The following is a 26,814-nucleotide window of genomic DNA, read 5'->3' as shown; positions in this document are numbered from 1 at the left end:
ATCAGCCTAGGTGCTGTTCTTCAAGAGTGTCAGTGTGGATCCCACTGTAGATGTGCATGAGTCTCGTGTGTGAGATTGGAGTCTTTTGAATAGAATTGTCAAGGGTTGTGCTTGTACCTCGTGCTCCTTATTCTCCCATCTAAGGGGGAGCCATGATCTGTCTTCAGTTCCCTCTTAACTCTTGTGGCAGTCAGATGGAACCTGGCATGTGTCCAACCCACTAATTCTTGGCTTTGGTTAAATTTTCTCAAACTCTTCATAAAACCTTCATCACTTTTCTGATCCACTGACGACAGATGCTGAGAATGATAGTGACTAATCTTGACTGAATAGTCATGGTCAGACACTCCCCTGCCCAGGGCTTCTGAGCATGCTGGATTCAAAACCTTCATGCTTCAAGCCTTGCCTATCCTAGAGTGCACTGAATCTGTTGAAAAACAGATGTGGGGGAGTGAGGGAGCAAGAGTCCCAAATACTGAGCAGATGTTTGGTGTGCCTTTAATTTGCCACAAGAACACGTAAGTCGTGAGAAGCGTGGTTGAAGCTTCATTTTCTGGAGCAATTTATGAAGATCTCTTTGGATTCTGAGAAGAGCTCCAGGTTCTTAGTAGCAGACAAGGGACCCCAAAGACCAGTACAGAGAAAATGGCACAGAAAAAAGACTGGCCTCCTCACCAAAGTAGACTCAACCAGCGCCACAGACTCAACCAGCACCACAGACACTATCAGCATCTTTGGTACCAAAGTGCAGCTATGAGAGGGACTGCTGTGAACATACAAGCAGAGACACTAGGAAGAGCTCAGTGTCTTCTCACCAAAAGACATCTCATCTTCATCACCTGGTGAAGTGATATCCTCAACACCGATACTAGAACCTGATTACTTCAAGTTTCAGAGTAGCAGCCGTGTTAGCCTGTATCCGCAAAAAGAAAAGGAGTACTTGTGGCACCTTAGACAAACCAATTTATTTGAGCATAAGCTTTTGTGAGCTACAGCTCACTTCATCGGATGTATGCATCTGTGACCTGCAGCTCATGAAAGCTTATGCTCAAATTTGTTTGTCTAAGGTGCCACAAGCACTCCTTTTCTGATTACTTGAAGTAATTCCAAGAGCTCCTATGAGAATTACTTAGATCCTGGAGAGACAGACGCTGATCATATTGAAAAAATATAAGCTGATATTTTGACAACTCTCAGTCCAGCCAGTCGCCCTCCTGATTAATGACCAGGCTAAGGCCCTGTGGCAGGTGCCTGCCACAATAACACCCACTGTAAAATGGGTAGAGAAGCAGTACCCAATCCCTCAGACAGGGTTTGAATACTTCTTTGCCCGCCCTAACCAGGGCTCCTTATCTGTCTCAAAGGTAGAGGAAAAATCTATAGCAAAACGGAATGCCCCATAACACACGGACCCCAAAAAGGCTCTATCTACTTACTACTCTGCTTTTCTGCAACTGCAAGAGGCAAATTTACTTTTTGAGCTGTGATAGTGATGCCCTTTCTCTTGAAACTCCTGTGTGACAACAGGAAGGCACCCAGGGAAGTAAAAAAGGTAGGCCAGTTGGTGGCAATTGACACTTCCAACACTATGGTCAGATCTATGGCCATGGCAGTGACAATGCACAGAACATCCTGACTCCAAGTATTGGGCATCCTTTGAGAGGTACAGGGTATGATTGGGGACTAGCCCTTTGAAAGCATGGAATTTAGGGAGCAGACAGCCAGCTCTTCAGGCTCTTTCGAAGACTCAAAGGCTCCCTGGGACTGTCACCCCAGCCTCATGCTGTACCATCCTCAGTCCCAGTCAAGACAACAAACACCTTGCTGTCATTCCAAGCAGCCTGAGTGCCATGCCAATAAAAAGCTAAAGTATGACAGGAATCGCCCGACTCCTCCTTCCTTGGCAATGTATCTTGCTCCTCTGTCATGTCAGCAAATTTGACAGGATTGTCAGGAGCCTCACCAGATCTATTTCAGAGAGCATGGCTTTCAGAAGCCATCTCACCCTATTCCACCACGGGTGATCTGCCATAACATTGTACAAATTGGTGCTAGAGGCAGAAGTGGTCTTGCTGCATCGTCTAGGAGGCTGAGGAGCTGCCACCAGATTTCAGGGGAAGGGGCTTCTGCTCCCAGTATTTCCTTATCCTGAAGAAGAAAAGGGGTCTTTGTTCTGTCCAGACCTGAGAAGACTCAACGAATACATATGCCATTTCAGGATGACAACTCTTGCCTCTGTCATTCCATATGTTTATGCTCACGGCTGGTTCATGGCTCTCTACTTGCGTGATGCATCTGCATACTTCTATACTGCTCTCTATCTGGGCCATGGGAAGTACCCAAGATTCCGAGTGGAACCCAATCGTTACCAATCCAGGGTATTGCCTTTTGGACTCTCCACAACAGTGTTCACAAAATCCCTGGTGGAGGTGGCAGAACTCTTAGGGAGCAAGGGAATCCATGTCTGCCTATACTGAGATGATTGGCTGATCAGGGATAGGTTGCAGCAGGAGATGTTAACAGCTCTGGAATACATATTTTCCCTGCTCTCCCAATTAGAACTCCTTGTGAACTACAAGAAATAGCCTGTAACAGCCATGCAGATGATGATTGATCAGAGTGCCTATGAACTCTCCCTCAGGGAGAGCTTACTTGTCAGGTGTCTGTCTACAGTGCAGTTAAACACCCGTAGCTGGCCCGTGTCAGCTGACTCAGACTGCAGGGCTGTGAAACTGTGGTGTATGTATTCAGGCTTGGGCTGGAGCTGGACTATGGGACCTTCTCCCTCGGAGTCTCACAGCCCAGGCTCCAGCCTAAGCCTGAACACCTCCACTGCAGTTTTTTGTAGCCCTGCATCCAGAGCCCTGAAAGCCTGAATCAGCTGACATGGGCCAGCTACGGGTGTTTAATTGCAGTGTCATCATCGGCAATGATCCCTCCATTCGAGGATGATCTCTACCACGGATTTATGTATGGGTCCTGAGATGACTCAGGAGTCCAATCCTGGAACCACAGATCTGCCCGCAGTAGGTACAGACATTTCCTGGCAGGCCCGCTGCCTGCTGGGAGAAAGTTCTTTTTCCTTCCTTCTCTCTTTTCAGCTTTTGAGAGCAAGGTGCTTCTCAAAGTGGGCCACTGCCCGATGGAGGATGTAGCCCAATTGGGGTCAGTTGGTGGCTTGCTGCTCCCAGCTTGTGATGTCCCCATCAGTTTTCTTGAGAGATGCTTTCATTATGTCTTTGTAGCGTTTCCTCTGACCACCACAGGATCTCTGACCATGGGTGAGCTGAGAGTAGAGGACTTGTTTTGGGAGGCAAGAGTTTGGCATCTGTACACAATGTCCAGCCCAGCGGAGTTGGTGCTTTAGGATCATTGCTTCAATGCTGGTGACATTGAATCATAGAATGTCAGAGTTGGAAGGAACCTCAAGAGGTTATCTAGTCCAACCCCTTGCTCAAAGCAGGACCAATCCCCAATTTTTGCCCCAGACCCTTAAATGGCCCCCTCAAGGATTGAACTGACAACCCTGGTTTTAGCAGGCCAATGCTCAAACCACTGAGCTTTTCCCCCACCCCACCATTGGCTTCACTGAGGATGCTGGTGTTAGTGCAGCAATCTTTACACTGGACACAAAGGATCTTCCAGAGGCATTGTTGGTGGTACCTCTCCAGACTCTTGGGGTGCGGTCAATAAGGCATCCATAAAGGAGTATAGGAATAACCATTGTCTTATAGACCTGGATCTTAGTGTCCTGCGGTAGGTCACGGTCCATGAAAACACTTTGGAGCAATTTCCCAACGGGAAACACTTGCACACTGGATCTCACTGTTGATTTTTTGTGTTTTGAGAAAGTTGGCTACCAAGGTAGCAAAAGTGCTTGACTGTCTCCAAAGTCTGACCTTTGGTGTGCATGAGGATGGCACAGTCATCATCAGCATATGGAAAGTCAGTAATGGATGCCCTGAGGACACACTTCAGAGGCCAGGTCTGGGGCTGCTAGGCATCAAAGCATCACTTGATCAAGAGTCATAGTCCCTCCCAAGGTCCTACAAGAATTTGGTGGCTGGACCTGGAGAACATTTTGAAAGGTTTCTTTCTTGACCCCCTTCCCTACGATGACTCATAGCAGATGCTTCAGAGACAGATTGGGTGCCCATCTGAACTATCCTTAGATGCAAGGAACCTGGTCCCAGTACGATTTGAAGCTGCACATTCTAGAAGCCCAGTTGTTGCTGGCTTCTTACACAGGCATGCAGGCACTTGAGTGGACACTGCAGATGTCCATCATAAAGCCAATATTTCACCAGTTGAGGGCTCTCAAAATAGACCCATTTGCCAGACAGGACAGCACCAAGTGCCCAAACTTCTGTTCCAGAGAATGCATGAGCCTGGGCTGTTCACCAGATGCCTTCCTGCTCCAGTGGAGTCCAGGCCTCCTATATAGCTTTTCCGCCAATTACCCTGGTCCTCAGGCTATCATCTGGTGGGACAAGACCATGCTGATCATAAATAGCTCTTTATTGGTAGAGGCTATTTTGGCATCAGACCTCATTCACACTTCCATTCTGCCTCCTCTCTGTCTCTGTCTGCCTGGATGTGAGATCCCAGCTCCACTGTCAGATATTCCAAGGACTGCAGGTCTGAGTGCACCTGACTGTTTAGTTGTTGGCTGGCTTAGCATGACAGACTTCTCAACAGGTTCAAGAAATCCTCCTACAGAGCAGGAAGCCATCTACTAGGAAGACATACTTTGCCCATATGGACAATTGTTTCCATTTGGAAATCCAATATAATCTAGACCCCGTTGAGGCTCCAGTACCAAAGATCCTCCATGATATGCTGCACTTGAAACAGTCGATTGGCATTTAATTCTCTCCAAGTCCACCTTGCAGCAGTAATGATGTGTCATACCACAATACCTCACCCACCCTGTGTCTCTAATATCCTGGGACTGACACAGCTACAGCAACACTGCATGTAGACTCCGGTATGGTCAGACTTGCTCTTCGTACATCAGACCGTACCGAGACTCCTCACAGGCTTCCTGCGTACTTACCCACCTGTCAGAAACTCTACTCCTATGTGACATTTCAACATTGTTCTCCTGAAACTTATGGAGCCTCTGTTTGAGTCATTACCAGACTGTTAGATACATCATCTTCCCATTAAGGTGGACTACTTGTTGCCATCACTTCAGCGTGGGTCAATGAGTTCCATGCCCTAATGGCTGGTCCTCCGTAAAATCCTTTCACAGGAACAAGGTGGTTTTAAGACTGCATCTTAAGCTCATCCTTAAGGTAGTATCAAGTGTTTAATCTAAATCAATTGATTAATCTACCAGTCTTCTTCCCAGAGCCCCATGCAACATGCAGAGAGAAGAAGCTATATACTTCGGGTGGTTTTCAGAGCCTTGCTCTATATTACTTTAGCAGGACCAAACCTTTTATGCTTTCTTTGTCTTTGTGGCTTTAATGACACATTGAAAGGTCCAATCATCTCCTCACAGAAACTCTGCATGATCCACTTAGATTATCTCCACTTGTAATCAGTGAACCTCTTCCCTCCAAATGTCAACAAATGCTGCCTGTGCTCTCATGGAGTACTTCAGTCTGCTTTAGAGACATACCAGTCTCTGAGATTTGCAAAAATAGCAGCTGAAGTACATAACCCACTGACTTGTTACACATTTCATTCTTGACATTGCTGGTTGGTCTGATGCCACGGTTGACAGGGCAGTACTGCAATCTTCGTTTTTCTAATGCTGTAGGCATGCCTCATTCCCACCATTGTTCTTCTTGCCAGTCACCTACAGTGGGATTCTCATTAATGTATTATCAAAGAATGATTGGTTATCCTACAATACAACATTTCAAAAAAAGTTAGTGTGGATCCCACAACCTGACCTCCAGCCACTCTTTTCAGAGTCCGCAGGAGCATGGGCTTTGAATTGCAAGGGAACTGAAAAAGGGCCACAGTCACCCTTGCCTCGTACAGGAGTATGAGGCAGCACAGGGCATATGCGGTGCATGTGCACATACAGTGAGATCCATGCTGACTACAACATATCTCTCAGAACCACATAGACTGTGTGGTAAGTAACCTGCTACATAAAAGCACTCTAACAGAAAAGAAACAAGATAGAAGTGGTCTGCAACTGCCAAGATTCTAAATGAAACCAAAAACAAGTGTTTTGGGCCCTGTAGTCATAGAGCCTTTCCTGCAATTGCCCTAACCGAAGAGAACCTGGGGCTACTGCTTCAGGTCTCCCTACACAATTGCCTGTACCGAGGGTGGCCAAACTTACTGACCCTCCGAGGCGCGTGTGGTAATCTTCAGAAGCTCGAGAGCCAGGCACGCCTGCCGGGGCTCAGGGCTTCAGCCTGGTAGGGCGTGCCTGCTGGGGCTCAGGGCTTCAGCAAGAGTGGGGCTGAAACCGCGAGCCCTGGCAGGTGTCCCACACAGGACTGAATCCCCAAGAACCCCCTCCCGATGGGCAGAAGTTCAAGATCGACCACCCTTCTACAAGGCAGAAGCCCAGAGCTCCCCCCCCCGCCACCAAGCCTGTTGCAGGGGAGACCTCTGCAAGCTGCACTCATGCTGTAAAAGAGCTGCATGTGGCTTTGCTTTGCCACCCCTGGCCTGTACCCCTCTCGGCTCCTTTCGATAGCTTGAAGGTAAGTATTTGGGACTCCTTAAAATAGCCACAGTTGGACTGGCCATTGCGTAGTGGCAGCCACTGTACAGAGGTGGCTACTTCAGGGGGTCTGGTTCCCTGACGTGAAGGTGGAGAGAGTGCTGCCATTTGCCTTCAGGCTAATCAGAGATGGTATCATCTACACCAGTGATGGTGTAAAAGGAGATGGGAGGGCAACACTGAAATGAAGGTGCTTCCATTTCACTGGGAATCAAGTATCCTCTGCCAACTTCACTGAATTTCAGTCATTCAGCACTTCCTTGTTTATGGGTTGGTAGATGCTGGGTTTGCTGTGGAAGTGGCTTATTCCTCTAACAGCAGTGCTTGGCTGGAGGGGCAGTTGTGCAGAACAATTCTGTCAGTTTCCTCTAGTCCTCCACAAATGAGGATAGCTATTCCATGGACTCTTCCCTCCCTTAAATGTTCACTAATTCATTTCCCTGGGAAACTACTAGAATGCATGTGTTATGTCTTCAAAGAGGTCCTCAATTAATTGGATGGTTTGCTCTTCTTAAAGATTACATGTAACACCTGAAGTCTGCTGTAGAGAATTTGTGTCTGACATTGCTCTCTACCACCTAACACTCTTTGTCTAACAAGTGACATGCAATCCATGCATTGAAGTGGATTTTCTTATAACAGAATAGCCCTATGGTATATCTACACTGCAGTAAAAGACCTGCGGCATGGCTATGGCTGACCAGGGTCAGCTGACTTGGGCTCTTGGGGCTTGAGGTGTGGGGCTAAAACACATGTTGTACATGCTCTGGCTGAAAGCCTGCGAGATGGGTGGGTTTCAGAGCCCGGGTTCCAACCTGAGCCTGGAAGTCTGCATGGCAATTTTTAGCCCTGCAGCCCATGCCCTGCAAACCCAAGTTAATTGACCTGGACTCAGACTCAGTGCTGCAGATTTTTTATTACAGTGTAGATGTACCTTCAGGTATGTCTACATAGCAGCGTAAGCCTAATCTTCTCCTTGCATCCCTTCACCAAGTGTGTTAACCTAGGGCTCAAACCTAGGGTCCCAGGACACTGCAGGGCTGGAGGGTACAAGCCAGTGATAAACTGGGACATAAGATCCAAGCCCTATTGCTTTCCTGTGTGCACATGGCCTCAGCTTGTCTCGGGTCTCAGAAGTCTTCTACATGTATTCCAGAGTTCTTTGGGGTGACTTCCTGAGTCCTCTCTGTCTGAACAATCTGTGGAGCAGCCTATTGCAGTGGAAACCACACCTCCCTTTGCAAACTGTAGCAGCTCAGATGAGCATTAACCCATTGTCTGCTGAACACTGGTCTGCAAGCACACTACCAGGGAGCCTGCAGGGTTTTCAATGGAGACCTATCAGAAGAAGCTTTTTGCAAAGAGCTGCTTTCTGGTCATAAGAGCACAGCCAGATTTTGGAGCATGTTGCCCAGACACCCCTGCACACACAGCCACAGGGTGTTCAGGGGAGGCCAGAGAGCAGAGCGGGGAGGAAGCGGCTGCCCTGCAGGAAGGGGGAGCAGCAGAGCTCAGCACAGCCAGGGGAGGGATGATCCCCAACACTCTGGTCACTCCCCCTCCCTACAGGGCAGCTGTTTGGTCTTTGCTCCATTCTCTTGTGACCCCGTCCTTCCTGGGGCTGCATGTGCATAGGAGCCCGGACAGCGTGCACTCTAAGGGCAGTGAGTGGGAGCCAGCCCCAAAACTTCCCCACAGCCTCCTGGGTTCCCTTATCCCTACCTCTGTGGGTGCGGTAGAGGCAGGGCTAAGGGAACCCCATGGGGTGCTGGAGCACACTGCACCCCAAGTTCTGGGGAAGCCCTTCTCTCTGTAGCTGGCAGCAGCCAGGCTGTGGGGGGGAGGGGTGTTTTTTCTTTGAAACCTACATTTTATGTCAAACTTGAAAACAGACAAAGATAAATAAAAAGCCAATCAAACAAAAAGAACTTCAGTGAACATCCTATTTTAAAAATTAAGAATTGCAACATTTCATTTTAATAGTTTGACAGTCCTGGAGGTTGATGTACTAATTATTCTCAGACAGGTGCACACAGGCTTTTTCCTGCCAATGTGACTCAGCCTAGAGCTGAAGAGCCCAGTTCTCAGGTTAGATGGTAGTTCAGTATAAAGCCTTCTCCACTTGCAGTCGTTCTACTGAGACAGCCACCAAAGAAACTAATTATGCCGTTATGTGCTCCTTATGCCACCTGAGTCCCATAAGTAGCGCCTCAGTTAGGAAACAGGGTGGGTAGTAGCATTTTCCCACAGTGAAATGCATTCAAACACCCTGGGATAGGGGTACTTGGCATCTGTGCATTACAGCGTGGACGCCAGAGCCCTAGGTTTGAGCATGGATCCGAAAATCCTTAACATGGGGTTAAAATGCTGCATAGACGCTCAAGCCCCGGGTTCCCTGACATGGGTCAGCTGACTTGAGTCCAACTAACCCTAGGCTTATATTGCTGTGTAGACATACCCTTTGTTACCTCTTCTCACCAAAGTGTAACTCCTTTTTTGGCATATATCCCAATGTGAACAGCATAAATGCTGAATTCTATTGTGAATTCACGACGATAGGAAGAGAGCATTCCCTGAGACACTTGAGGGTTGGGAAGGGAGGGAAATGGCATTAATTGCTTGGCTTATATACTTCACCTATAAAACATATATGCAAGGATTCTTTGTCTGACTGATGGAATTGGTGAATATGTTTTTATAGCATGCACATCCATACATACATACTTGAGATTATTAGCTATTTGGTCATAAACATTCACTGACCTGTTATTTATTTCAAAGGAATTATACACTGGAGTTCAGTTGGAAAGGAAAGACTCAGAGATTTGTACATTGTAAGGAATGTATTTGCACTTCCAAGCACTAGATGGAGTATCTGATCAATATATACTGAGAAGAGCCTTTTGTAAAATTGTAAGAGGTGTTATTTCTCATGTCCATTTCTTGTACTGTGCCTTAATGCCATAGTGATACCTTTGTAAATACCAGGATAGTAACTGACAGAGGCATATTCACTGATTTGGTTTCTTTATGGAAAGCAAATTATGGGTCTCCCTGGCCAAATATGTGATGAGGCTTACTGAGCAATTTTGGCTCCTTTGCTGTCTTACTACCCCACCAGCAGTCTGATATAACCATTTTAACTAGTCAGTATAGCTTTGTGAAGTAAGAAGTTGACAGATGCGACCATGAACGAGATTGCATTTTAATTTTGTGTGAATCTTTTACAGATAAGCGAAAGAACATGGCTACAGGTGGCAGAGTGAACACTCATCATAGATCCATGCATGTTACAGACATTCCGATAGAGACCACTGTACCCAAACAGGGACAGAACTTATGGTAATATGCTTTCTCATAGCTGCACTTTTGTGCTCATAACCAGACAATTGGGTTCAGTAAAATTTGCTGGAATATTTAGTGTGGTCCCAGAAATGAGGTGTCTCAACTTCATAAGAGACATGGGGTTCTGATCCACCTTGGTGTTTTATAAAGACCGGTATCTAGTATAAAAGGGAGCTGTAGATCACTGGAAAAAATTGAAGTGTGGAAAGCTAAATGAACATCTTTAAGGAGGCAACCATTCCATTTTGTTTTACACACCGTGTATTCTTATTCTGCAGTGAAGTTAGACACAATAGGAGTATCCAGTAATATTTTTCATAGAATCATAGACTATTAGGGTTGGAAGGGACCTCAGGAGGTCATCTAGTCCAACCCCCTGCTCGAAGCAGGACCAATCCCCAACGAAATCATTCCAGCCAGGGCTTTGTCAAGCCTGACTTTAAAAACCTCTAAGGAAGGAGATTCCATCACCTCCCTAGGAACCCATTCCAGTGCTTCACCACCCTTCTAGTGAAAAAGTTTTTCCTAATATCCAACCTAAACCTCCCCCACTGCAACTTGAGACCATTACTCCTCGTCCTGTCATCTGCTACCATTGAGAACAGTCTAGATCCATCCTCTTTGGAACCCCCTTCCAGGTAGTTGAAAGCAGCTATCAAATCCCCCCTCATTCTTCTCTTCCGCAGACTAAACAATCCCAGTTCCCTCAGCCTCTCCTCATAAGTCATGTGTTCCAGTCCCCTAATCATTTTTGTTGCCCTCCGCTGGACGTTTTCCAATTTTTCCACATCCTTCTTGTAGTGTGGGGCCCAAAACTGGACACAGTACTCCAGATGAGGCCTCACCAGTGTCGAATAGAGGGGAACAATTTTGTTTGAACAAATGCTTTTTATTCTTCTCAATGTATGATGGTCCCTTTGTAATAACCATCTGATTACAGCTATTCCTTTTTCAGTTGCTGAACTAGTTTGGTAGCCTACCAATCCTATACTTTGGAAGTGTAACATGCGGTACTAGTAATTGTGGGTAATAAAGACAGACGAGCCAAGAGGTGATAAGACTTTGACTTGCTGCTGCTAGAAAGAGTGATTTTTAAATCAGATAAAAAAAGCTGGACTTAAATAGGGGTTTTATGTTAATTTTATGTGATTCTCATTCTTTGGTACACCAGCCAAAACACTTATTTATTCTGGTCCATTAAGAACATGTCTGTCTACCTACAATACTAATCCTGTCTTTAATACCATGCACATGACCTTGTTTGAGAAGTGACCTTGCTTAAATTATAATAGCCTGTGTGGCTCCCACTTGTGGTGCATGTGAAATTGGAATCTTTTGACCAAAAGTGACCTTTGGGGCCATGTTGTGCCCTGCATTTCCTTGTGCTCATCCACCCTCCTGCAGTGATGAGACAGAGCAGAGTGGCCCCAGCTGCCTGTTCATTCCCTGTTGGTGCCGGTGGCAGTGAGATAGAACGTTGTGGTCTCTGCCCCCCCACCCCCCGGCACCCTTTAATTGAAACACTTAATAAATTTTAATTAGTATTAACTAGTTTAGTTACTTAGTTTATGGACACTTTCCTGTCCTGTTGGAAGCCCCTTTATTTTTTTATATTTTCTTTCCCTTGTATGATGATTACTACTTATCACCAAGGTGCTATTCCACCAAATGGCTGAGGCTAACCCCTCTGGCTGCAAGCTGTCCCTGTCGTGTGACAGGCTTATTCCATCAACTGTTGGGTGCCCTTGGCCATTGCCCTGTAGGTTGGTCTTCTCCACCAGAACTGACAGCGTCAAAGTCATTGATGGCTAAAGTTGTACCTACTGGAGCAATCCATGGGGAGAGCATCAGATTCAGAAAGATGCTCCTCCGATTCCATAAAGGGACTCTCCTTCCAGAGTTCCCACTCCTTCAGCGCCCCTATTAGTAGGGACTCTACCTAGAAGGCTACCATCACCAACACAGAGAGAGGATCTCAGCTGACTTAGTCCTCCAAACAAAGCTTGGTGCCAAAGCCTGGTATTATTTGCTCCCGTTGAGGTAAGGCAGATCTGAGCTGCTCTTGAAGGGCAACTCAGGCTACTAGTCTCCTTTCCCAGAATGGGTGAGGTGAAAGAAATGAGGAATTATGGACCTCCTGTCTCCTCTGAACCATGAGCACAGAGGCCTGATTGCCCTGGAGAGGTTAGTGGAAGGCTGATTCTTTGTCTCAACTGGCTGCAAGTGGAACTACATACATATAGACATAGAAGCCCAGTACCAGTGCCCCCACCCTCTATACCAGTCCTGTTGTTATACAGAAATCCTGAACAGTACTTGCAAATCTGTTACAAATTAATGACACTTGAGCCCCCTGTCACTGTCCTCTGTACTAATGCCACCAACACCAGGAAGAATTATACTCTCAGTACTGGTATTCTTCTGCACTGCATTGAACAGTCAACATCACCTCTAGAACAGACATACTCCTCCTCACTCTCTCTCTCTTTCTCCAGAATCAAGCAGAGACCCTTTCCAGACATCCGTCCCCGTTTTTCTCTCCCCAAGGATTCCCTGAGTTGAACAGCTCCCAGATCATCCTCTCAATCATCAACAGACTTTAGGGCTGCCCAGAGATCTCCAGCAAAACATCCTTACATCTTTTGTCAGACATCACTTTGAGCCATAGCACTTTCTCAGTCTTATCCATTTGACTTTACACCTTGGTCTTATTGGGCAATCTGGTCCCACTTCTGTAGGAGATGCTGCTGTCCCTCTTGCTTCTACAAATGACCTAGGATCCACTTCACCAGTTAAGTCCATGATTAGACGACTCAGTGAAGTAGACCTCCAAAAAGGGAGTGAGAGAATGTGAGGAAGGAGGCAGAGGCTTAGGAGGAAGATTGGAAGGAAATGACTCCAAGATCACAAGAGACTCCTCTCAACCCTTTCTCCCCCCCTTCCCCACATGAGGAGATGGTGACATCTGCTCCAGTAGCACCTCCAAGAAGGACCTGTTGTTGGCAGGAGTTGCTGTGAAGGATAGCAGACAGTCTGGACACTGAATTATTTGTAATGTATATGCTTTCTCTATTCTGACCTCCCAAGCACATGGGCAAAGCTCATAAATGGAGTCCTAGGTTTAAAACAAACAAAAGGAAGTATTTCTTCACGCAATGCAGAGTCAAACTGTGGAACTCTTTGCCAGAGATGTTGTGAAGGCCAAGACTATAACAGGGTTCAAAAAAGAACTAGATAAATTCATGGAGGATAGGTCTATCAATAACTATTAGCTGGGATGGGCAAGGATGGTGTACCTAGCCTCTGTTTGCCAGAAGCTGGGAGTGGGCAACAGGGGATGGATCACTTGATTGCCTGTTCCGTTCATTCCCTCTGGAGCACCTGGCATTGGCCACTGTCAGAGACAGGACACTGGCCTAAATGGACCTTTGGTCTGATCCAGTATGACTGTTCTTATGTTCTAAGGTTGTTTAAAATTGGCATTTGAATTTACAGCCATCTATCCAAAGGGTTAGATTCACTAAGTTATAGCCATTTAAGTAAACTGAAAAATCAGTCGGTGTTGGAAAGGATTGGTATGTAATGCATTGCATAGCACAGCAATTTCATTTTCTGTCCTGTATAGTCCATAACTTATTTTATTACATCCTAATTTATGGCATAGCCACTGGTGCTCACAAACTCATTACTGCAAGGTTTACTCCCTCTACAAGTGCAGAGATTGCCACGAGTTTTCAAAGCTCTGCAGGAGCTTCCAGAATTACCACCAGCTGCCCATGGATGGCAATCGGGGGAAGTCCTGGACAATTGGAAAAAGGCAAATATATAGTGCCCATCTTTTTAAAAAAAGGGAGGCGGAGAATCTGGGGAACTACAGATCGGTCAGCCTCACCTCAGTCCCTGGAAAAATCATGGAGCAGGTCCTCAAGGAAACAATTCTGAAGCACTTAGGGGAGAGGAAAGTGATCAGGAACAGTCAGCATGGATTCACCAAGGGCAAGTCATGCCTGACTAACTTAATTGCCTTCTATGATGAGAACTGGCTGTGTGGATGAGGGAAAAGCAGTGGACGTGTTGTTCCTTGACTTTAGCAAAGCTTTTGACATGGTCTCCCACAGTATTCTTGCCAGCAAGTTAAAGTAGTATGGACTGGATAAATGGACTATAAGGTGGATAGAAAGCTTGCTAGATCGTCAGGCTCAATGGGTAGTGATCAATGGCTCAATGCCTAGCTGACAGCCAGTATCAAGCAGAGTGCCCCAGGGATCTGTCCTGGGGCCGGTTTTGTTCAATATCTTCATTAATGATCTGAATGATGGGATGGATTGCACCCTCAGCAAGTTTGCAGATGACACTAAGCTGGGGGGAGAGGTAGATACCCTGGAGGGTAGGGATAGGGTCCAGAAGGACCTAAACAAGTTGGAGGATTGGGCCAAAAGAAATCTGATGACGTTCAACAAGGACAAGTGCAAAGTCCTGCACTTAGAATGGAAGAATACCATGCACTGCTACGGGCTGAGGATCAGCTGGCTAAGCAGCAGTTCTGCAGAAAAGGACCTGGGGATTAAAGTGGATGAGAAGCTGGATATGAGTCAACAATGTGCCCTTGTTGCCAAGAAGGCTAACTGCATATTGGGCTGCATTAGTAGGAGCATTGCCAGCAGATCGAGGGAAGTGATTATTCCCCTCTGTTTGACACTGGTGAGGCCACATCTGGAGTATTGCTTCCAGTTTTACTACAGAAAGGATGTGGACAAATTGGAGAGAGTCCAGCGGAGGGCAACAAAAAAGTTTAGGGGGCTAGGGCACATAACTTCCGAGAAGAGACTGAAGGAACTGGGCTTATTTAGTCTACAGAAGAAGAGAGTAAAGGGGGATTTGATAGCAGCTTTCAACTACCTGAAGGGGAGGTTCCAAAGAGGATGGAGCTAGGCTGTTCTCAGTGCTGGTAAATGACCGAACAAGGATCAGTGGTCTCAAGTTGCAGTGGGGGACGTCTAGATTGGATATTAGGAAAAACTATTTCACTAAGGGGGTGGTGAAGCACTGGAATGGGTTACCTAGGGAGGTAGTGGAATCTCCATCCTTACAGGTTTTTAAGACCTGGCTTGACAAAGCCCTGGTTGGGATGATTTAGTTGGGGTTGGTCCTGCTTTGAGCAGGGGGTTGGACTAGATGACCTCCTGGGGTCTCTTCCAACCCTAATCTTCTTTGATTCTATGAAAGCTCCCGTACCTCATGTGCATAATGGAATTGTGCTCCATAAGGGCTCCCTGAACAGAGGATCTCATAGCAGGGCTGGCAGATCTGCAGTAGTATGAATCTGACAACCTCTGCAGGGGTGCTGGGCTATGTGCAAGGGGCTATTGGAGCATTGTAAAATTACAATTTAAAAATAGTTTAAGTGACTGATCTTTAGTGCCAGGCATTACATTTCAACTACATGTAAACTGTTCTCAGTAGCCACATGTTTTTTGTTACCCAGTATTTTTTAGGGTGCCATGGAACCCCTTGTTCAATTCACTTCAAATTTGATAGAAAAGTTCTACCTCTGCTCCAGGAAGCTCCAGGCTTAATCAGGGTACGTCTATACTACCCGTTGGATCGGTGGGTAGTGATTGATCTATCGGATCGATTTATTGCGTCTCGTCTAGACGCGATAAATCGATCCCCGAATCAATGCCTGTACTCCACCTTGGCAGGCGGAGTAAGCAGAGTCGATGGGGGAGGCGCCGCGGTCGACGCGCCGCCATGAGGACCGCCAGGTAAGTGGAACTAAGATACTTGGACTTTAGCTATGCTATTCACGTAGCTGAAGTTGCGTATCTTAGTTCGAATTCCCCCCCTAGTGTAGCCCAGGCCTGACATTCAGGCAGATACTTCTTTATTTGTGTAGTAGAGAGGGAGTGCCAACGTTGGGTTTAAATTGGAAATACAGTTATGCATCGTCGACTGTGGAATGGTTAGTACTGCTCCATAACAGTTCTAGTCAGCCAAACTAAATAGTCCACATAAGTTCCCCTTATGCTGTGTGTAAATGTAAGAGATACAGGTGAACCACTAGAAAGAGACTGTTACAGCTCCTCTTGGGATAAGACAGTATTTGCTGGGGGGTGGGAGTTTTTTGTTTTTGTTTTTATTTTTTTGTATTTTTAAAAGAATAACCAAAGTTGTTGAATATAAAATCCAGGGGAAAAAAATAAAAACAGTTTTTGAAAATTTGAGCCTGGTGGTTTTAGTGGTTTGACTCATTCTAGCAACACAGCTACAGAATAAGTTAGTCCAATAAAACAAATGTGACTTAATGTGACAAAAATAAGAACTAAAGAGAAGAATGGCTTTGTATCGTACAGTTCAAGATGTTTTGTCTGTGTGGATTCCACTAACTGTGTGCATGAGATGCAAATCTTTTGACCAACACTGTTTGTGGGGCCCATGCCTGTGCCCTGCATGTCCTAATGCTTCCCCCACCAAAACCCAAGGGTATACAGGACTGAGTTAGCCCCAGCTGCCTCTCAGTTCTCTCACTACTCCAGACTTCTAGCAGAGATGTACTCTGAAGGAGCAGGACAGAGGGTGGTTAATGGGATCTATGCAAACAAAAATGAAAATTACAGTTACTATAAGGTAAAGTAAGCATTCCTTCGTCTGAGTCTTTCTGTGCAGATACCGCTTACGGTGACAAGCTAGTGGTTTCCGTATTGAACAGGAAGGGTCTAAGGAGTCCTAACTACACCTACAATGATGTGACAATGATTCGCGAAAATGCTGTGGTTTGGACATGTTGTATGAGTGTATAAAAACTGCATTTCTAGAGAAGCTCCTGACTGAATACCACCTCATGAAAGACGGAAAAGAAGAGGACAATGAACTACATAAGAAAACTATGGAGAAGTGCCGCAGTCTTGGAAATTGCCTAGAATGGAGCAAAAAATGTGTCGCTAGACATCAGTGGCAATGCTACGTTGCCTCGTGTCACAAGGCATGGGAATGTGTAAACTAAACTATACTGCACCTCGCTAGCTAAGCATTGCTGAACAGCTCTCTGGAATTTGGCATCCGAGCTAGACTCCACATCTAATGTGTAATCATAGAATATCAGAGTTGGAAGGGACCTCAGGAGGTCATCTAGTCCAACCCCCTGCTCAAAGCAGGACCAATCCCAACTAAATCATCCCAGCCAGGGCTTTGTCAAGCCTGACCTTAAAAATCTCTAAGGAAGGAGATTCCACCACCTCCCTAGGTAACCCATTCCAGTGTTCCACCACCCTCCTAGTGAAATAGTTTTTCCTAATATCCAACCTAAACCTCCCCCACTGCAACTTGAGACCATTACTCCTTGTTCTGTCATCAGCTACCACTGAGAACAGTCTAGAGCCATCCTTTTTGGAACCCCCTTTCAGGTAGTTGAAAGCAGCTATCAAATCCCCCCTCATTCTTCTCTTCCGCAGACTAAACAATCCCAGTTCCCTCAGCCGCTCCTCATAAGTCATGTGTTCCAGTCCCCTAATCATTTTTGTTGCCCTCCGCTGGACGCTTTCCAATTTTTCCGCATCCTTCTTGTAGTGTGGAGCCCAAAACTGGACACAGTACTCCAGATGAGGCCTCACCAGTGTCGAATAGAGGGGAACGATCACATCCCTCGATCTGCTGGCAATGCTCCTGCTTATACAGCCCAAAATGCCGTTAGCCTTCTTGGCAACAAGACTCATATGTTGACTCATATCCAGCTTCTCATTCACTGTAACCCAGGTCCTTTTCTGCAGAACTGCTGCCGAGCCATTCGGTCCCTAGTCTGTAGCGTGGTGCGTGGGATTCTTCTGTCCTAAGTGGAGGACTCTGCACTTGTCCTTGTTGAACCTCATCAGATTTCTTTTGGCCCAATCCTCTAATTTGTGTAGGGCCCTTTGTATCCCTCTGGCATATCTACCACTCCTCCCAGTTTAGTGTCATCTGCAAACTTCTGCAGTCCATGCCATCCTCCAGATCATTAATGAAGTTATTAAACAAAACCGGCCCCAGGACTGACCCTTGGGGCACTCCACTTGATACCGGCTGCCAACTAGACATGGAGCCATTGATGGCTACCCTTTGAGCCCAACGAACTAGCCAGCTTTCTATCCACCTGATAGTCCATTCATCCAGCCCATACTTCTTTAACTTGCTGGCAAGAATACTGTGGGAGACCATGTCAAAAGCTTTGCTAAAGTCAAGGAACAACACGTCCACTGCTTTCCCCTCACCCACACAGCCAGTTTTCTCATCATAGAAGGCAATTAGGTTAGTCAGGCATAACTTGCCCTTGGTGAATCCATGCTGGCTGTTCCTGATCACTTTCCTCTCCCCTAAGTGCTTCAGAATTGATTCCTTGAGGACCTGCTCCATGATTTTTCCAGGGACTGAGGTGAGGCTGACTGGCCTGTAGTTCCCTGGATCCTCCTCCTTCCTTCTTTTAAAGATGGGCACTACATTAGCCTTTTTCCAGGCCTGGTATTAATTCGTGTATTACGGAAGCGCCTAAGGATCAACCGTGCTGTGGTAAAGGCATGGGCTGAGCTTCAAGTGGCTGGCCTGCAGAGGTCTGATATAGGAATATTTCTCAGTCATGCTGTGGCGGTTGCCTGGGCCCTGATGCCTGAGGGAAGGGGCATACATGCTAATTAGTAACAAGCTGTGATGTACTGAGTAATCCACTTGCATAGTCTCTGGGACAGATCACCTGACCTGTTACTGCCTTCCCCAAGGTCACAAACATCCAAAGTTATTTCCCAAATGGCTTTGTCCTGTTTAAGAAATAAAGGAGGGTTTAGGAACATCCCAAGTATGCAGCTTGGATTCTCCCAGGTTAGAGTAGGGTTTGGGGAAGAAGACAAGGAGGTTGATTTGTTTAAGTGAAAAACATCAGACAACACTCTCTAGTAAGAGACTTAGGGTGAGGTCTCAGCACTACCTGTGTTTAGGGGACTGTCATTAGTACCGAATCTCACTAACACCTTGCTGAGAAGATAACCACCTTTTCATTGCTTGGAGAGCAAGATGAGGGAGACAGCACTTGGGTGAGGGTTAAGAGAGGCAGTTCCCTAAGGTTTATTAGTTCTACATTCAAATCCCTGGATGGAAGAGGCATGGTAGATGTGTATGAACAGAAACCTGCTGCCTTAAAAATATACATTTATTTTTACTTAAATAAAATGACCCCACCCACCCACCCATCTTCTGTTTTTTCTCCACCCTAGACTTAGCTGCATCTAAGACATAGCAAATGGGGGCAACTTTAGGCCTCTGTGCCACCATAATACAACTTGAATGATTTGTCACTTTGCCTGGTGGGGATTGGATTGGGTCATAGCTCACAAATACCTGTAAGGCAGGAAGTGGGACTGACCATCTCAGAGGAGGCTTTTACGCTACCTGTTAAGGCAGCAGAGCTGGTGTTAGTGTTTGTTATGTCTTTCAGGTTTCTCTGTGATAGTCAGAAGGAACTGGATGAGCTGCTGGATTGCCTGCACCCCCAGGGAATAAGAGAGAGCCAGCTGAAGGAGCGGCTGCAGAAAAGGTGAGGCTGCTATCCTTACTTTGCATACACCTTGCCTGTTGCAAGGTGCATTCTGTTCAGGGTAAAGCATCCTGCTACCAGCATGGGTGCACAAAGCGAAGCTATGATCATGTGCGTATAAAGGAAGGGGGTGGGAAGAGTGGCTGCTTTTCTTTTCAGGAACATATTGCGAGTTCTCCATCAGCAAAAGTCTGAGCCACCAAGACACCTTGTCAGCTCTTAAATTGCTGCAGTCACAGCTGAAAATAAGGGCACTGTTCCTCAGCGGCAGGGCTACAGCATGCTGTTGAAAACTGATAGTTCTGTACAGTTGTAGCTGATGGAGTGTGCAGATTAAACTTGGGCTTCTGCTGTTCCCTCCAGCACACTTCAGCCATTACTGACTACGTTCTGTGTAGTAGCCTGCATCTGTTCAAGAGGTGGTCTCTTGTTTTTTCCAGGTATCAGGACCTCACACATTCCATCCACTTGGCTCGGAAACAAAACCTGGGCCTGAAGTCCTGTGATGGCAATCAGGAGCTGCTCAACTTCCTCCGTAGTGATCTTATTGAGGTGGCGACTCGGCTACAGAAAGGAGGGCTGGGATATGTTGATGAGACGTCCGAGTTTGAAGCCAGGGTGAGGGAACACAGGAATTAAAATTATGCCCCTGTAGTATCTCTAAAGGTGAAAAACTAGGACAAAGTTTTGGCACACCAGGGCTTGTAGCCATTATGGGTTCCTGCTCTTAAGTATTCCCTTGAGCAAATAGCTCTAGAAATTCAGTTGTGACTTGCCCTTTTGTGTATTGTATTTCCATAGTGGTATTTCTAAATGCATCACCAACATCTAGATAAGAGCCGGTAGCTCACGTTTCTCTGCATAAGTGCCACCTTAAATTTGAGGCTGGAGATCCAGCAGAACTGTTAAATCAATTGATTTCCCACAACTTTGGATGGTTTCTAAAGGGGAGTCTTTTAGGGGAGTTCTCAGAAGTGGTTTTAACTTTTCTATCTGTAACCGCAGGTTTTTGTGGTGAAATGTTACTGCAGGATGGCCAAAACAATTGAAAACTGCTCCAAATCCTAAGGATGACCCTGAATTGGCAGTTTTCAATTCTTTTGGCCTTCCTGTAGCGACATTTCACCACACCTGCCAGTACTGATAGAGAAGCTAAATCAGCTGCTGAGAGCTCCTCTGAAAGTCCATTGACAACTTCTAAAAATATTCACTTCCTTGCCCCTTTTGCCTCTGAATGCTATGGGGTCAGGGGACCTAGGCTGCTGAAGTGTCTAAATGGGTGAACTACTTGAAGTCTACTCTGGTGCTTAATTACCATGGTGAGAGGCATTAAAACATGTGGGTTCTGTTGTTTTTTATAGACTGCTTGTGTTGTCAGGGTTATCCAGGAAGACCACCACGTTGAGTTCGGAATCTACAACCTGTTGTCTGGTGGCAACAGAAATATGCTGATGCCATAACTAAGTTGGGGGTAGACTTTGGACTTAAGATATTGTGGTAGTGATCGAGTGTCTACACCAGTGACACTCAGACCTCAATGGTTCAGGTGCCAAATTAGCGATCAGCATTACCCAAAAGAGCCACAGTGGTGTGAATACACTGTTTCATTTACTATACTACTATATATTCATATTTAAACAGTATGATGCGGAAATATTTAGTTTATATATTCTCATAGCAAAATGACTGACCAGGTATTATTTTATCAACTACAATTGGTTAACGTAGTAAAAGCATCCTGACTGGTTAATAATCTAGACTGGTTTAATGATGCAATCAGTGTTTTAATGTCATATGCTGCTGACAGACACATTAAAGAGCTACTTGTGGCTCTGGAATCTGAGTATCACTGGTCTACACTTGCAGGATTAGCCTGCTTGGGATGTTGGTTAGGGTAGGTTGTCCTATTATTACATGGTTTTGTGGTGTTCCCAACAGGTGTTCTCGCTGGAGAGCCTAAAGGATTTTGGGGAATGTGTGATTGCCCTCCAGGCCAGTGTCATTAAGAAGTTCCTACAAGGTTTCATGGCCCCTAAGCAGAAGAGAAGGAAGCATCAAGGAGAGGACTCTGTTGCCAAGGTGGAAGAGGTAGATGAAGAGAAGAAAATGGCAGAAGAAGCCAAGGTATTATTGGTTACTGTAGGATCCATTTCTTCTTTTAAATAGCTCTTTTTTGGGCTTACTCCATCTGGTATGAAGCCCAGTGCCGCCGCCTCATCCTGCCCCATTTCAGGTTCTGTGTGCAATCAAATCAGTATTGTGGGGTGGGTGACTTGCCTCATACGTTCTAAAATGGGCGCTGTCACAATAAAAATCATGTTTCAGAATTCATAGTTTATTCCCTCCCTAAAAGCATTAAACTGATTAGTGCATTTAGCTTTCTGGTTTCTATGCCCCTACTACACTGCTGGTAGGGGTCGCAGGTTCCCTGCTCTGTGGGTGGATCTTCAAATAAGAGCTTCTCAGGGAGTATTTTTTAAAAACTTAATGAAAATGTTACATCCATTTGGAAAGGGCTAGTAGAGGAGGTGCCAAGTGTTCTTAATCCCTTCACCTATAGAGAGGGACCTGTGGGGTGCTGAAGTTTCCTGGGGAGTGGGGGTGCAGTAGGATAGGTGCTATGCAAGGGGGACAAGGGCAGAGGTACTGGTAGGTTGGGAGATCCAGAGTTTCCTGAATTTGAGAGAGTTTGACTGGGCAGCTGGGAAGATGAGCTGCATCTGCCTGCAACAGAGAAGCTACATTAGCAGAAGTGAAGAGGTGTACTTAAGATGCAGGAGGCCAAGAAGACCTAGAGAGATGCTGCAGCACCATCTCTCTCTCTCTCTCCACTCCGCCCAATCCCTCCAGGGCAGTGTGGTGGGAGCACTGCAACTATCTAATCAAAGGAGCTGTTCTGGTGTCTAAAAAGGTCCACCGTGGTGCAGATGTGGAACAGAGGAGCACTGTAGTTTAGTGCACTGCATTATGTGGGGATATGTTTCCTATGACTTATTTATTTCAAAAGCACTCCATATTGGCCAAGTCTGCTCCCATTGACGTTTCAGAGGCTTCCAGCACTATGAAAGAGCAGGAGTCTCTTGATGCTTCCTATGATGCATTCATTTCTGCATGTTTTGAGCTCTTACCACCACTGCTGAGCTGCTGTTAGAAGGGAGGGGAGAGCCTTTGTCTGTTACACTGTGACCTTCAGAGAGGTTGCGGAGTTGTCAGGTGTGACCAGACCCTGTGGGAATTGATGCATCCCTCAGGTTTTCTTCAATACTCAGTTGATTTTGTTTTGTATAGAAAAGTCCAATTAATTAATTCTTGATGAATCCTCCAGCACAACAGAGCAACTCGCACAAAGGGAAGGTCTAGTTATCCTACTAAACAAACTCTAGAGTTAATAAATCTCTGATGATCCAGATCTTTTCTATTCCAATCTTCCCATATTTACAGGAATATTCACAAGAATAAGCTATTCTTTCATACCTGTAGAACTGGGTCCATACTAGGGGTAGTACCGATTTAAGAACATTGGTTTGTGAATGGATATAGTTATAGCAGTACAAAATCTGTAGATAAGCCTTTCGCTCCTTCCATACTAGTACTAGATCCGAACTAGTTTTCAAAACTATGTGGCTGTTTATCTATGTATCTACCCCAAACTCAGCCATTTTTGACAATGGGTGTCAAGTCAGCCACTGTAGCAGACCTTGGATTGCTCTCTCCACTCCTTCAAGCACTGTCAAACAGTACCCCTATTACTATGAACAGGGTTATGGAGTTCAACACTCATCATAGCAAAGCCAGGTGTCTAGCATGCTTTGCTCCGATGGGTGTTGAACTTGATTGACCCGGTTCACACCAGAGCTGGGAATAGAGAATTTTGCCACCCATTGTCAACACAGGCTTATTTTCCTAATGTCGCTGAATTTCCTTCAGTGTTGTTAAGACTGCTTAGACATTCAGACTCCCACTCTGTAAATAAAAAACAGGAGTGGTGGTATTCTAAACACAGTTTGGGAATGCATGCCCAACAGAGTTCAGGTGTCGTTCTTTAACTCTTCTAGCACCACCTAATTTGTCTAGTGACTTTGAGCAGGGGGTTGGACTAGATGAGGTCCCTTCCAACCCTGATATTCTATGACTTCTATTCATATTATCCAGTTGAGCTTAAAGGTGACTGTGTAGATTTCAGTACTACCAGAGTGTGGCAGTCTAAACCACTCCCTGGAGTCACAGATCTCTTACAAATAATTTTCTTTACTCTTACTGTCATGCCTGTGTCTTGGCAGCAGATTGATAGGACAGCCAGTAAAGTACCAGTTATATCTGGCTATGCTGGTGGGAGTTTCCTGGCATAACCTGGTATGTTTAGCATTAAAGTACATTGTCTTTTCACCTCAATATATCTAGAATTTGCTTCTTACCAAACTAGGAAATGCTTTTTAAGGTGACCTTGTAAGGATTGTTTGGATCTCAAATGTAATTATCTGACAAGAAAATGTGATTACTGCAGCTTTGAAATGCAAATGAATGTTACAATTGTTGTAGCTCACCTTCCCTCTAAGAAAGCTCCTGCATGGACCTGAACTTAAATACTGAGTATATTGACAGACTGACCTAAGGCAGTATGTGAAAACGAACCTTGGTTTCCATGCAAATGGCCCTGACTAGCAGATGTACCCCATACTGTACATTAGGGAGAGCATGCAGAATTAGCCATGTGCCTTTTGCCTACAGTACAATATGGGTCACAACTGACTGACCAGAGTGAGAGGGATGGGCAGATCACTAGCCCTTCTGCTGGTCAATGGTATTTGCGTGGGATCAGGCAGCAGGCCAGTACTTGCTTTTTAGCCATAAGTTTGGATGCATTGGTCACTAACAGTATGTCTGCACTGCAGTTAGACACCCATGGCTTCGGCTGCAGGACTGTTTAATTACAATGTAGACATTTGGACTTAGGCTGACTGAGCTTTGCGATCCTCCCATCTTGCAGGATCCTAGAGCCCTGGCTCCAACCTGAGCCCAAATGTCTACACCACAATTAAACAGCCCCATGGCATGGGCTAGTTGCAGGTTTGTAATTGCAGTGTAGACATACCCTCAATGCAGCCAGGATTTTTTTTAGTGAAGGTCAGTAACAAGCAATTAAATCTCTTATTCAGATGGAATTTTTTTCATTCTCAGGTTGCCAGACAATAGGCTTTCTAGCCTGCTCTTTGTCCTTCTCACAGCAGGCTTTTCCTGTCATGCTCTTTTTGTTCTTGATATTTTTCTGTGTTTGTTCATTTGTTGCAGTGGCAGAGTTCTCTCTCCTCTAGCCAGGAGATTGCAAGTAACTTCACTGAATCTCATGCTATGCCTGACAGGTTAAGGTGCAACAATAAACAGAGTTCCCCTGGAGACTGGTAATGCTGAAATGCCCCAGCCTCATACAGCTTAGGAAACAGTGTTACAGATCTGGTAAATTCCACGGACTTGGGTAGAAAAATCTGAGCAGAATCTGCCAACAGCTTTTGCAAATTTATCTTGGCCCAGTGATCCAGTATGTTAACTGCAAAAGCCATGGAACAGTTACTTGGAAAATCAATTACACAATATGTGAGGCACCCCAACAATGTTCTGCAAAAAATGGCAGGATGCCCTGCAATCTGCACAACTTTCTGTGCAGTTTTCTGCTGGCCCTGGCAGTGTCTCCTGCTCTAGGTACCACACCAGCAAGCGACAGTGAGGATATTAGGATGTTAAAACAGTTTGTGTGTTTTTTTTTTCCAAACATCCAGTATACACTGCACTTCCTCGAAGTCAGTGGGAGGGGAATGTGCAACTCTGCAAAAAATCCTGGGTTTTGTTTGGCTCCCAAATTGCTGTCAGCTGCAGAGTTTAGTTTTCTCCCATCTGACACTTCACTGTTTGTTTTTTTTTTCTTTTCATTTTCCTGGGGTAGAAGAACATTAACTTGAGTCCTATTATGTCCCTGTCAGGACTAGGCCATCACCTCATAGTTGTAAAGCAGAGGATTAGCCTTTTAGTTGAACATGCAGTGGCTGGGGATTGCTTCTGTTCTAGTGCATTTCCAATTCACTGCAGCTTTGTTTTTAAACCTCCGGTGCTGAAATGTAGATTTCACGGGTGGCTTACTATGTGCAGATTCCAGCAGTCATGTTGATGCAAATCCCCGGTTTTAATACTGTGGTCTCATTTGCAGCTAATGGGAGGACCTCAAATGTGCTGAAGTTATCGCAACTCAGTGAAAATAACTGTTCTTGTATTTGGGGCCTGGAATGCTTTGCTTGTCAAAGCTGACAGTGACATCAGCCAGTCACCCACCTGTCAACTAAACAGCTCTTAGGGCAAACTGTTTAATGGATCTTTGCTGACAGACATGAATGCTCTTCAAGTGTCCACTGGAGGGCAGCACAGGCTGTTCTCGGCAGTCATGACCTGAACAATGTCTGCCAGCTGCCTTTTAACTTTCATCCTACTTTTAATGGGGCTAAAATTCTGCCGTTTATTTTCTTTGACTGACAAGTATTTGGGTTAGACTTTCAAAGTAAAGAATGTAGTGCAGTTTGTGTAGGTTGTTTCAGGCTGGTCATGAAGCACAAAAGGTCCGTAGTGTTATGAACAAGATGTCTGGCCCAGTGAGGCTGGTGAGAGGGTAAGCCTCAAAGAGGACTGAGGCACTCTGTAGAAGGTAGAAAATACAGTAGCTGAATTATGGCTGACAAGTGCCCCAACTAAAAGATGTAAAAAGTCTTCAAGTTATAGTGAGCTGTGTTCCTGTGCTTTGGTATAAACTTAGTTCTGTCTGCAGGTTGCTTCAGCGGTGGAGAAGTGGAAGACAGCAATCCGGGAGGCCCAGACCTTCTCTCGCATGCACGTGCTGCTTGGGATGCTGGATGCCTGTATCAAATGGGATATGTCTGCAGAGAATGCCAGATGCAAAGTGTGTCGCAAGAAAGGTATGGATTCCAGCCCCAAGCTTGCTTAACAGTGGGGAGCGCTGGTGCCTGTCATGTGCTACCTGGGCAGCACGCTCCTCTTGTGAGTCACCACACCCTGCTCTTGGCTGCGCTTTCGTTCTGAACATCAGGATTCACTCATTCAGAAGCAGAAACGCACATGTCCAGGAGCCCTAAGACCGAAAGTCAAATTAAATATCTTTATATAACTTACAAACTTACGGAACACTGCAGGACTGTGATTTCCATAGCCTCTCCTGCAC

At 45.7% G+C, this 26,814-nt stretch overlaps 1 protein-coding gene and 1 long non-coding RNA gene across 3 annotated transcripts in view; both read left to right on the top strand.

The window, feature by feature from the left end:
* The window catches only part of BAZ1B (bromodomain adjacent to zinc finger domain 1B), an 82,515-nt gene that overhangs the window by 43,544 nt on the left and 12,157 nt on the right, over nucleotides 1-26,814 (top strand). For both annotated transcript variants that reach the window (XM_048823663.2, XM_048823662.2), the window contains 5 exons: nucleotides 9,925-10,036; nucleotides 19,497-19,595; nucleotides 20,036-20,213; nucleotides 21,534-21,719; nucleotides 26,404-26,551. In XM_048823663.2, the coding sequence (XP_048679620.2) occupies nucleotides 9,925-10,036; nucleotides 19,497-19,595; nucleotides 20,036-20,213; nucleotides 21,534-21,719; nucleotides 26,404-26,551 (723 nt within the window). The remainder of the gene's footprint in view (nucleotides 1-9,924; nucleotides 10,037-19,496; nucleotides 19,596-20,035; nucleotides 20,214-21,533; nucleotides 21,720-26,403; nucleotides 26,552-26,814) is intronic.
* On the top strand, nucleotides 15,170-16,263 carry LOC125623780 (uncharacterized). The gene is made up of 2 exons (XR_007353130.2): nucleotides 15,170-15,620; nucleotides 15,742-16,263. It is a non-coding gene; the product is annotated as an uncharacterized LOC125623780 (long non-coding RNA).

This window comes from Caretta caretta, chromosome 17 (assembly GCF_965140235.1).
Source record: "Caretta caretta isolate rCarCar2 chromosome 17, rCarCar1.hap1, whole genome shotgun sequence".
Classification (NCBI taxonomy): Eukaryota; Metazoa; Chordata; order Testudines; family Cheloniidae; genus Caretta; species Caretta caretta.
The sequence above is the reverse complement of the archived record's forward strand: the minus strand, read 5'-3'. Positions and strand labels throughout refer to the sequence as shown.